The sequence below is a fragment of the Bufo bufo genome, chromosome 2 (assembly GCF_905171765.1).
Source record: "Bufo bufo chromosome 2, aBufBuf1.1, whole genome shotgun sequence".
Classification (NCBI taxonomy): Eukaryota; Metazoa; Chordata; class Amphibia; order Anura; family Bufonidae; genus Bufo; species Bufo bufo.
Window position 1 is genome coordinate 323647997 of NC_053390.1, and position 13051 is coordinate 323661047.

Below are 13051 nucleotides of genomic sequence, written 5' to 3' on the forward strand. Positions count from 1 at the left end.
TGTATATTGTGTGGCACAGTGTAGAGGTATACTGTATATTGTGTGGCACAGTGTATGCTATATGTGTATAACATAAACATATTTCGCATGAAAACTTACAATTACTTGGCTTGGCCTTTGGGGATCTCGGACACCACTTCAACACTTGGCTGGGGGGCTCGGTGGAGCTGATGTGTTTTATCCTAATGAGAAAGATTTCATAATAAGGATTTGGAGAAGGGGCAGAGGAATAGCAGAGCAGGGAGAGGCTGGTGCTGCTACTAAGGGGTCATACCATGGGGGAGTAATAAAGCCCACCATAATGCCCCCCCCGTAGAAATAATTCACCTTATAATGTGACAGTGCAAAAAATACCCCCTTGTAATGCCCCCAGTTGAGCTAATGTCCCCATAGTGCCCCCATAATGTGTCAGTATAAAATACTCCTATATAGTGCTCCCAGTAAATGTCCCCATAGTGCTCCTCTCCCCCCTTCCTCCTAGTGCCCCCCATAATGTACCAGTATAAAATGCCCCATATATAGTGCCCCAGTAGATGTCCTCAGTGTCCCCCATAATTTGCAAGTATAAAATACCCCTTCTTAGTGCCCCCCGTAGATGACCCTATAGTACTCCTCTCCCCCTTCCCCATACTACCCACCATAATGTGTCCCAGTATAAAATGCCCCCCATATAAAATACCCCTTCTTTGTGGCCTCAGATGCCCCTATAGTGCCCACCAATAATGTTCCAGTAATAAGTGCCCCCAATAATGTGCCAGTAATAAGTGCCCCCAATAATGTGCCAGTAACAAGAGCCCCCCCAATCACGTTCCAGTAACAAGAGCCCCCCCATCATGTGCCAGTAATAAAAGCCCACATCACGTACCAGTAATAAGAGCCCCCCATCACGTGCCAGTAATAAGACCCCCATCACGTGCCAGTAATAAGAGCCCCCCATCACATGCCAGTGACAAGAGCCCCCCATCACATGCCAGTGACAAGAGCCCCCATCACATGCCAGTGACAAGAGCCCCCCATCATGTGCCAGTAATGAGATCCCCCCATCATGTGCCAGTAACAAGAGCCCCCCATCATGTGCCAGTAATAAGCCCCCCATCATGTGCCAGTAATAAGCCCCCCATCATGTGCCAGTAATAAGCCCCCCATCATGTGCCAGTAATAAGCCCCCCATCATGTGCCAGTAACAAGAGCCCCCCCGTCATGTGCCAGTAACAAGAGCCCCCCCCATCATGTGCCAGTAACTAGAGCCCCCCATCATGTGCCAGTAATAAGAGCCCCCCATCATGTGCCAGCCTAGTAACAAGAAGTTAGAGCCCCCCCAATGTGCCAGTAACAATAGCCCCCCTAATGTGCCTATAAAACTATTGTACATATAAAATAAAAAAACACTTATCTCCATGTCAGCGATGCGATGCAGGCCTTTTCCGGCCTGTGTCCCACGCTGTACGGCTCAGGTGGCACGATAACGTCATCGCGCCGCCTGCGCCGGCCTCTGCTTGGCTGCAGGCACTAGGCCGGCAGCCTATGAGAGGAAGGGGAAGGGACACGCCTCTCCCTCCCCTGCCCCGCTGCACTAGCACAGGCATCTGTATCACTGTCCTGGGGACGGCAATACAGATGACTATGGAGATGAGCGCAATGGAAGCGCTCATCTCCCTGTGCCCTGCAACTTCCAAGTTGGCAACTGTGACCCCAGAATTGGAAAAAAACAAATACTGCTGAATTTATTGCAATTCTGTAGCTGCGTAAACTTGGGAGTCAACTTATGATCTGAACTGATTCAATGCAATGGCTGCACTGATACACAGCAATATTTGGTCCTGCAATGAGTGTCATTCCAAGGTCACCATGCAGCCCCAGCATTAAAAGAGTTCTCCAACATAATTACATTTTTTATCTGTCCATAGGGTAGTACCCTAAACATTGCATATTGATCCCCATATAAATGTTTTTTCATGTCTGAACTTACCTTCCTCTTTTCTCAGCTTCACTTCTTCCTGCCTGTTTACAAGAAGAACTTCCTTTTTTTTTTTTAGCTTCCTGCTGAGTTTTCTAACTAAACCCAGCATGCTTTGCTCTGTAATGTTCCACAGGGCTTTTTTCACCTGCAACACTGTTGGTTCTGCAGTAGTCACACCTCTAGATCTCCCCTCTTTATATTAGTAAGGGCAAAGTGAGTCCTGTGAAACATTACAAAGCAAAGCATGCTGGATTTGCTTAAAAAACCCAGCAGGAAGCTAGCAAAAACAGGAAGTTCTGCTTGTAAATATTCTGCCAGGATGCAGTGATGCTGAGAAAGACACAAGGAAAGTGCTGAAAGCCCATGAAAAACAGGTATATGAGGCAAAAACATGCAGTCCTCTGGGCAAGTGGGCAGATAAAATAATTTTATTATGAAACCAGTATACCTTTTAAGGCCTGATGCACACAAACGTGTGCCGGCCCGGCTCGTGCTGCGGACTGCAAATTGTTGTTCACAATGCACGTGCACCGACAGTGGGGCCGCCGCATGCGGATTGCGCAACCATTCACTTGAATGGGGTCCGCGATCTGCATCCGACTACTCCGTAGTGCTTCCGTGGGCTTCCGATCCGTGCCTCCGTTCCGCACTGCATCTCCCAGATTGCGGACTCATTCAAAGGAATGGGTCCGCTTCCGTGTGCATGAGCCCTAATTCTGCATCAATCAATGATTGGTGACTCACTCACTAGCTAAATACAATAGTAAGGTTGCTGAATGCAATGTTCTAGACAAACAAAAAAAAAAAGCCCACATATGTAGAATCACGGTAAATATGGGCTCTCTAGGCTTCTTAAAAATTTTAATGTGATAAGATGTGTGCTCTTTGTGCATCATATTATGCTATTATTTGTTTTTTTTAATACTGTATATCAATATTGTAATAGTATTAGCAATACACAAGGGCCCTACGATATTGTATATGCACATGTCATATTATTAGGGTAGAAAAAAATGCGTATAGCAGCACAGCGGAAAAATTAAAGCCTTATCTTGTGGTGGTGCCAGCCATGTTGGGAGCCAGTCTGGAGTACCCCCTTGGATGCGTCATATATGAAGAAACCGCAGCACTCACTTGTCTTCAATTCTGTGGAATTTATTTCACCAGCAAAAAATGCTAATAGATAAGGGTATCTATTGCTAATTGCTATTGGATGTTTGAATTAGAGATGTACGAAGTTTGCCAAAATTCGATTCGAAGTTTACAAAATAATTTGATTAATGACGAATTACTTTGTCACAAATCGCATTCTATTGTATGGAGCAGATGAAATGACGGGGAATGAAGATCGCGCCACCCCACGTCATTGAACCCCTCAGATGCCACAGAGGGCCACTTTCAGCCTAACAGGGAGTTAATCTGAGGCTAAAAAAAAATATATGCACTTACCTCATCCATTTGCTTGCAGACAGGCTGTCACGACAATCTTGATTGAAGAAAACATGCCAAGTCTCGCGCGAGCTGACGTGATGATGTCATGGTGACTTCACATGGCAGTGTGCGCAAGAATTGGTGCGTTTTCTTCAATCAAGTTGGCCATGACGGCCTCTCCATGTGCAAGTGGATGAGGTGAGTATGTATTGTTTTATTTTTACTGCCATTTCAAGAAAAGTCAATTTGTTACCGCAAAGCTGGAGGAAATTCAGCTTAGTGGCAAATCAAATTTTTCTTAAAATTCGGATCGAAGTCCACTTCATTTACTTCGATTCACTCAACGATAGTGTTAATACACAATCAGGTACACTAGAGTATAATGGCTTTATATGCGTATAATTAAATAGTATATTACTACAAGAGACTTATATTCTGCAACTATCTATATCTGGGACATTGATGGTATATTGCCAGAATATGCTATCAGTGTCAGATATGTGCAGGTCCCCATCCTGGGACCCATTCCTATCTCCAGAGTGGGGCCCCTAAAGTGAAGGGAGTCCAGCAGTCCCATAGCGGTCCCATAGTTGGTCAGGCTTTAGCGACTTTCTCTCCAGTCACCATTATGGGACTTTTGTAAATAGCCAAGCATGCATGCTTGGCTATTGTAAGAATTCCCATAGCAGTTAATGGAGGGCACACAATGCAAGCATGTTTTCTCCATCACTTTAGGGGACAAGTTCTGGAGGCAGTAGTGGGTCTAACATTGATGACACATCCTAGCAATATGCCATCAATGTCTTAGATGGGAATACCCCTAATGTATGAAGAAATGAAAAGTCACATGAGAAAGCAATTACACATTTCTCTCTTCTGTCTCCCCCATAGAATCTCATTAATTGCAATGTCTTTTCTGCTGTTAAGGTATGTGCAAATAATATGGACAATATTTTTATTATTTTTGCATCCATAATATTTGTTAACATTAAATTATAAAAAAAAAATGTTTTACATAAAAATGTAACAAAAATGTGTTTCACAAAATTACCCTGAATTTTTTTTCCCCTCCTTCTTCTCTATTTTACCATATTTACCAAATATATTTAGCTATATCAGCACAGAGCACAGCACTCGCCCGGAAGAAGACCAGGGAGCGTTGAGCACAAGTGAGCGCTAGCAGCGCTAGACTCACCGCTCTTCACGCCTCCTGCATACTAATGAGCACATTATGAAATTTATAGTGAAATCGCTCATTAGTGGTCACTTTATAAGAAGCACTGCCATTTTCCCTCTCTTTTGGGGGAAAGAAGTGTCTTATATTATATTTGAGCGCGAAGAGTCTGCCACAATCATCTTGCTTGAAGATCTCGCGCTGTGTTTGATGACGTGGTGAAGTCATGCGTCACCGCGCACACAATTTTGCAAGGGATCTTCAAGCAAGATGGCCATGGCGGCCTCTTTGCGCTCAAATAAATGAAGTATAACTTGTTACCACAAAGCAGGAGGAAATTTGGCTTCCTGAAATTCAGATCGAAGTCCATTTTGAATACTTCGATTCGTTCAGCACTGATTTCTAGTACTAGATATGGTTATCCATTTTCCCTCAGAAAGGCTAAAGTTCTTTGCATTATGGATAGAGATGAGTGACGTTTTGAAAAATTTCATTTGACAGCTTCACCGAAGTTTGCCCAAAAAATTGATTTGTTACAAATGAATTTGTCACAAATCTCTATAAATCAGGTATACCCAGGCCACTCTGCCTTAGGGTACGGCCACATGGAGCGGCTGTGCCGTGGGTGGGTTGTGGCCATGTGCCAGTGAAGAACCGAGTGGCCAATTAGCCCGCAGATTTCATGTAATAATGAAGACTGCAATGTATAGTCGGTCTTCATTGTTAATGGCCGCACGGCACCTTTAAACAAGGGATGTTGCTAGTATGGGGTTTGGTTGGATTGGGGGGACAATATGCATATCATTGCGGTTCTTGCCTGCAATCTCCTGCAGGTTATTTGACCATAAACACTGAATATTAATTAGCTCTGGCATACCCACTTCTCCAACCCCAGCGCTCTCCTGCCCTTCTTCTGCCATCTGCTTTTCCTCCTTTTCCACATCATATAATATTGATTTCCTACACCTGGGACGCACGCGTTATATAGAAGCCCTGGGAGGAGACGCCCGTTGCAATTTTGGCGTCACAAAACAGGATCTACTTTTGCGCCTGGAAGGCCCCCACTATCTGTAAAACCCCCTTTAGGAGACTTTATAGCATCTACTTACTGCTGGAGAGTGTGAATCTGCATCAGTTGCTGCACTGTGGCAAAACAGGGGTTAATCGGCTATCTTGGATTTGGTCATCCTGTGTTGAGAGGAAGACATCCACCCAGCATAGGGGAGGGAACCAAACAGCCAGCATCCACAGAGGAACCATTCTTGCAGCAGAAAGAACTAAAGTGTTCAGTACAAGTCCCCAGGAGGACAGAGAAACCAACTGTACCCCTTACAGGAAGTAGAAGCGGGTGCCATCTTGCAAAAGGGAAAATACAGTTCCTTCTTCCCTGGATCCTGAGAAACAATGTACAGTGGTCTGAGTGAGTACTGCTGGGGAAAATAACCATGCTAAAGACTGTTAAGGGCAGTTGCAGCGACTCTGCACCAATTCCGCCTTGTGAACTGGGAACAAATCTTATTATTGGGAGACACTGGGAGTCATCTTATTATCTTTAGAGAGTGAAGGATTTAATAACAGTTCTGTTGAACTGCTGGATGCCTAGATAAAGCAGAATAGTAACGTTATACACAGTACAAATAGGTTTTATATGCATCTCCACTGTCACTCTACCCCCCCCCCCCCTAATATCTCTGATATCTCTTTGACAATAAATTCCCATTCATTTCAGCTGCAATAAAGCGCACACACTCCAGTTAGGACAACATGTGTAATGGTTACAAAAAGTGATACGAAGCTTGGTGACTGCAGTCACAGTTGGGCACAGAGCTTGACAGTTACATGTACCAGCACAGGATTTAGTGGTTACAATCTTTAATAGGCACATTGCTTGCTGTCTCACAGGTGCACAAACTTTTGTGCTTACAGTCTCTCTTGGGCATGTGGCTTGATGAATAATAGCATGAAAACTGTCAGTTACAGTTTCAGAAAGCTTTTAACTGTAGAATATTGGATAGGGAGAGTGCAGGGACAGTGTAGGGAGATCATAGGGAGAGTTTTTGGACAATGTAGGGAGAGCATAGGGAGACTGCAGAGACAGTGCAGGCTGAGTGTAATTGCCCTGTGCATCTTGTTCAACTGCTGTGCCTTTCATACCTTATCTGTTCTGTTATACATAGTTACTGTGCGTCAGACTCGTGGTCAACAGGCGGTCTAATATATAGGCATGTTTATCTAGTTCAACTGCTGACAAATTCATACTTAGTTAAATAGTTACAATACTCATTCAATTACTGTACACTATAGCCAACAGACTGTTGCCTGGGCCCTTAAAAGGAACAGGCAGTGTTGCTTTAGCTGGCACAAGTAAATAAGAAATAGATAGGGGGGCACTCAAATATCCGTTTCTACATTGACCACTAGAACATCATTAAGTTCAAAATATGAGGTACATTTATTATAAAAAAAATGGCATGTAAAGTGTGGATAGGTGATGGTTTGGACAACCAGGTGTTGGCTATATCACATGTACATAAACCACATGTACATAAACCATAAAGCATAAAACATAGAACATAGGCCAAGAAGGCTGCAGAGGACCTATCCGGTCTGGAATAATAGTCCTTTAAATATCAAGTAGAAAGGGAAGAGGTTTCGTTCAGCAGTTAGTACTGACTTATTAGAAGTCCAACAGGTCTATAATTCACCAATGTGCGGATGTCAATGAGTCGCACAATTGTTTCAAGCAGAAAGGAAAGGGGTTATGTCTATTGGTTAGTACTAACTTGTTAATGGTTCAACAGATCTTTAATCCACCGCTTATGCGGATGTTAGTGAGTCGTACACTGCGTTAGATAACTGCGTGTTAGTAACGGACAGTTATTTCCAGTATGGGAGGAGTCAGAAAAAAAGAAGAAAGTAATAATAGCCGGCAGGATAGTCATTGATTTGGCTCCATAAACTGTTGCTTATGCACCCAGCGATTATTTGTGCACCATATCGCTGGATCAAATTGCCATAAAATCAGAAGTTGAGTACTTTACTACTCCTGAAGCTCTTCTCTGGTGCTCAGTAACTGGATTCAGGGATCGAATGTCCCACGTGGCGTCCCACGTGTCCCTGACGTCATACGTGGCGTCCCACGTGATGTAGATGGTAGAGGATTACTAGTTCCCTGCTAGCGGGCTTGTTTGAATCGTAGAAGTCGGCTTTTTACAGCTGATCGAGCCTGACTGGAGTAATAAAAACGATAGTTTTCAAAGGAACAGATGTGGAGATGGTGCTTTGAGGCTTTCGTGTGTCACTGTTGGGGGTCACCAAACGTGTTTCGGAGTCACAGTGCTCCTTCCTCAGTGGTCAACAGTGGCTAGTTGGGGGCCTCCTTTTATAGGTAGTTAAATGGGTGGGAGGTTCCTATGAGTAAACATTAGAGACAGACTGGATCCGTCAGAAATATATATGCTTTCAAATCAATAAGAATATCTTACAGGCAATTTCAGTGGCAAGCCTTCTAGTGCTTATAGCAGGGGCCGACATATCGCCTGTGCAGCCGGTTTATCTGCACAGGGGCCTGGCGTGTGAGGGGGCCCATTCATACTAGTGAGCGCATCCAGAAGCGCTCACTAGTATGAATGGGCCCCCTCCAGTATGCAAGAGAGAGGTGGTGGCGGTGGAGAGAAGCGCTTACTTACCCCTCCAGCTCCGCTTCCACCCTGGTCTTCTCCAGCCTGACTGTGTACAGCGCGCACTATGACCTGACGCTGTATGCAGTCAGGTCACGTGACTGTGCAGCACGGGCAGTTGGAGACCAGCAGGGCAAGCACTTACATCAGGACACCCCGGCGGACATGGAGAGCAGCGGAGCAGGAGACGTAAGTTTAATTATTAATTTTTAGTCTGATCTGAGGTCTGATGGGGGTCTGTCACATCGATATGGGGGGCCTGAATGAGCATATGGGGATGCCTGAATAAATAATTAACAACTGATATTAGGGGGGGTCCTCCTGAGTCTGGGGGTTCTAAGCAAGTGACATATGGGGGGGGGGGGCCTGAGCGATTGACATATGTGGGGCCTGCCTATTTTATATACTGGCAGGCATGGGGGGCACTATGGAGGGGGAGGAGCACTATGGGGGCCCTATCTTGTATACTGGCACACATGAGGGGCACTATAAAGAGGGAAGAGCACTATGGGGACCCAATCTTATATACTGACACACATGGGGGCACTAGGGAGAAGGGGGGAAAGGAGCACTATGGGGGCATCTTCTGGGGCCCTATCTTATATACTGGCAGACATGGGAGGCACTATGGAGGGGAGGAGCACTTTGGGGGCCCTATCTTATATACTAGCACACATGGGGGGCACTATGGAGAAGGGGGGAGCACTATGGGGGCATCTATTGGGGACCCTATCTTATATACTGGCACACATGGGGGGCACTATGGAAAAGGGGTGAGAGGAGCACTATTGGGGTCATTATATAGAGAAATTATACTGGCACAAATTATGGGGGCATTTTATACTGACAAATTGTCAGGCACCATGGGGACAAGGGGAGGCGCACTATTGGGGCACGATATAGGAGTATTTTATACTGGGGGCACTAAGAGGGTTTTTGTGCACACAGTAGGGGGCATTGGCAGACATTAGGAGGGCACTATGGGGACATTTGCTCTACAGGGGGGCACTAAGAGGAGGTATTTTTTATACTGCCACACAACCGTGCATTTTTATTTTTACTGTAACATATTATAAAGAGAATTATTACTACCGTGGGCATTATAGTGTGCTTTATTACAGTTGAAGGACTATGAGGAACATGAATACTAGTATGAGCACTATGGGAGCATTATTACTTCTGGGACACAGTGTGAAATTATTACTGTAGGAGCACTATTACTACTACGTGGGACTTTGGGGAGCACTTTTACTTTGGTGGGCACCCTGGCACGGTATCAGCTTAGCGCAATTATTTTTGGGGAACATTATGTTTACACTATTAGTGTCAGGAACACTGTTTCCTGGACACAGTTATTTTTTAGGACACTGTGTGCCAATAATTATTGAAGGGGAACTATCTGTGTGTAACTTGTATAGGGAGCACAGCGGGCACAGTATTGGGGGTGGCAGGATGGGGTGTTCAGAAAGTGGGAGGATAATGGAAAAGTAGGAAACTAAGATGTCTGTCAAACTCTGCAGAGAGAAGACATGGCTGAAAGAAATCATCATAGCGGTCTGGTCTGAAAGGAGAAGATGAGGACAGAGAACATCTACATCAAAGGAGACGTCACTGGATGGAAGAGGTATGTGGACCTGTATTAGGCTACTTTCACCTCTGTGTTAGTGATTCTGGCAGTTAGTGTTCCAGCCAGGGGCGTAGCTAGAAATGCATGGGCCCCATAGCAAAAAAAATTTATAGGCCCCCCGCAGCCCCCACATATCTATCGGACCTCCCACCACCCCTTCCAGAGCTCCCACCCAAACACCCATCCTAGATCTCCCACCGCCATGAGCAGTTTCACACTTGCGGCAGGACGGATCCGACAGGCTGTTCAGCCTGTTGGATCCGTCCTGCCGCTATTTCGCCTTGCGGCCACTCCATCCCCATTGACTATAATGGGAACGGGGACAGAGCTCCAGTGCAGCGCGGCAGTGTGCGGTGAAAGGCTGGCGGCCGAAAAGTACTGCAAGTCCGACTTTTTCGTCCGGTGGCCTCTCACCGCGCAGTGCCGTGCTGCGCCGGAGCTCCGCCCCCATCCCCATTATAGTCAATGGGGACGGAGCAGCAGTCCAGCGAAATAGCAGCAAGACGGATCCGACAGGGTGAACAACCTGCCGGATCCGTCCTGCTGCAAATGTAAAAGTACCTTTATGTCTGTCATATAAGAGTGTGCCCCCCAAAAGAAGGAAGGGGCGCCCTCCTTATCACTGCTGGCATCTCTTTTTAACATCAGATCATCAGACTCTCACTTACTAATTACAGCACACACCCCTGTAGTGTCCACCATCAGACAGGGGAGGGAAGAAAAGAAACCCCAGAACTAGAGTGTCAGTGTGCCCCCCAATGTGTTGGGGCCACACTCTAGTTCTGGGGTTTCTTCCCTCCCCTGTCTGATGGTGGACACTACAGGCCAGGGCGCAGGGTGTGTGCTGTAATTAGTAATTAGTGAGAGTCTGATGATTTGAATTCTGAAGTTAAAAAGAGCTGCCTGCAGACCTGCAAGGATAAGGAGGGCGCCCCTTGCTTCTCTTGGGCCCCAAGAGAATCCTGAGGACTTGGGGGCCCCACTCTGAGTCTGCAGGCAGCTCTTTTTAACTTAAGAATTTAGATTATCTCAGACATCATAAGTTCTCAATAATCTCACTTCCTTAAATTCAAGTGAATCACATCACTTACTTTTACAGTCACTGTCACTGTAGTCACACAGACAGCAGGCACAGACTGGAGAGGCAGTGGCACGGCAGGACTGTCACTGGACTGGACTGGACAGAGACTGGAGTCTGAACTCTGGAGACCACTGACTGAGGACTGGTCTGGACTGGAGTGAGTAGGACTAGTGAGTCGTGACTGTGTCTGTGAGGTAATGGTTCCTCTCTCTCACTCTGAGTCTGAGCTGCGCCTGCTCTGCTCAGCCTCAGACTGGTTTCGGGCAGTCAGAATCAGATAGCGATAGCGTGAATCTGACTGGCGCCAGTGCGGCTGCACTTCCTCTCCCTCCCTAGTCCCTCCACAACAGGTAACCCCCCCTCCCTCCACGGCCCGGCCCGGCCCCGCTCCCTCCACCGCCTGAGTCCGCCTCCTCCTCCCAATCTAGTTACTAGGAGGAAATCTTTCCTGCACTGCAGCTCTGGTGCCTGGCTCCGCCTCCGTCCCTCAGGTACGCCCCCGTTCCGGCCCCTTCCACTGCCTACCTCTTCTTCTGCTCGTGCGGCAGTGCGCCCCGGGCCCGCCTGCTTCAGCCTCCAGTCCTGACCTGACTACTCCTCCTTGCCTTCCCCCCAGGCCTGGCTGCCTGTGTGTTTTTACTGTGTGTTAATAAAAAATTTAAAATTAATGCGGTCCGGACGGGCCCCCAGTGGTGTAGGGCCCCATAGCAACTGCTATGGTTGCTATGGCGATCCCTACGCCACTGGTTCCAGCAGAGAACAGCCTGCTGGAATTCACTGGATCCAGCACTGCTGGATGCAGACAGAATGCCCGCCGGCCCCATTGACTATAATGGGGCAGAGATCCGGCCACAATCTGGCAAAAATGCAGAGAATCAGCGGGACAGGTCGCCGGAGCGTAGTGCCGCAGGTGTGAAAGTAGCCTTACCCTGTATGTTTTGTATTGCTATAAGTAATGTTAGGACAGAATAGGTTAGGTTGCTAATTTGGCGTGGAGGAGGGGGCAGGCACATTCTTTGCACAGGGGCCCTCTGCTGTCTGTGTCCACCCCTGGCTTATAGTAATAGGTGGATCAAATATTTCAATCTCAAAGCGGTGTAATGTACGAGTAAGCAAATAACATATATAATGCAGTGAAGTATATAGTACTTTAAAACCATTCTGGAGATTAAGCTGGCACAAGTAGCAGGAGAAGAAGGGTTGGTGGTAGCAGCAGCCGTAGCAACAGGCCAGAGCTGCCACTGTCATCATCCAGCAGTTGTGTTTTGACCAACAATACAGCTATACTGGAACTGTTAACTCGCTCTTCAACATCATCTCAAGTGACGTCAGATACAAACAGCCAGGAATCAGTGGGTTCCTCTGACACCCTAAAAGCATAATCCCACTCGGTCACCACCATTTCTGTTTAAGCTACGCATAGGGAGAGACTTCTTTTGCTTACTAATGTATTGGTATTATTTACATTGCCTCCTTTGCTGGCTGAATTTATTTTTCCATCACATTATACATTGCTCGTTTCCATGGTTACGACAACTCTATAGTGTGCAAGCATGACCACCACTGATGAATTGCACGGTGGTCATAACTAGAGTTGAGCGGACACCTGGATGTTCGGGTTCGACAGGTCGGCCGAACTTCACAAAAAAGTTCGAGTTCGGGACCCGAACTTGACTAGAACTTGACCCCGAACCCAAACCCCATTGAAGTCAATGGGGACCCGAACTTTTGAGCACTAAAATGGCTCTAAAAATGTCAGGGAAAGGGCTTAAGGCCTGAAAATGGCATCAAAATGTGGTTAAGAGCATGGCAAGTGCTCTGCAAACAAATGTGGATAGGGAAATGACATTAAATAAAATAAAATAAATAAAATAATAATCTTGATCTAGGAGGACGAGGTCCATATGGAGTAGGAGGTTGAGAAGGCAGTGGATGTGGCGGTGTAGGTGGAAGCGGCGGTGGAGGAGGAGGAGGAGGTAGACTACACTGCTTTTTGGTTTTAAATTAATTTTTATTCTTGTAAATTAGGGTACACCCCAAAACATTGGGAAATATAACCTGTGATAACCCCCTCCAGTCGTGCTAAACACATGTTCAT

General features: G+C 46.3%; 1 protein-coding gene across 3 annotated transcripts in view; it reads left to right on the forward strand.

Annotated features, from left to right (window-relative positions):
- Positions 1-13051, forward strand: part of HSD17B3 (hydroxysteroid 17-beta dehydrogenase 3) — a 143186-nt gene that overhangs the window by 89411 nt on the left and 40724 nt on the right. For all 3 annotated transcript variants that reach the window (XM_040420305.1, XM_040420303.1, XM_040420304.1), the window contains one exon: positions 4283-4318. In XM_040420305.1, the coding sequence (XP_040276239.1) occupies positions 4283-4318 (36 nt within the window). The remainder of the gene's footprint in view (positions 1-4282; positions 4319-13051) is intronic.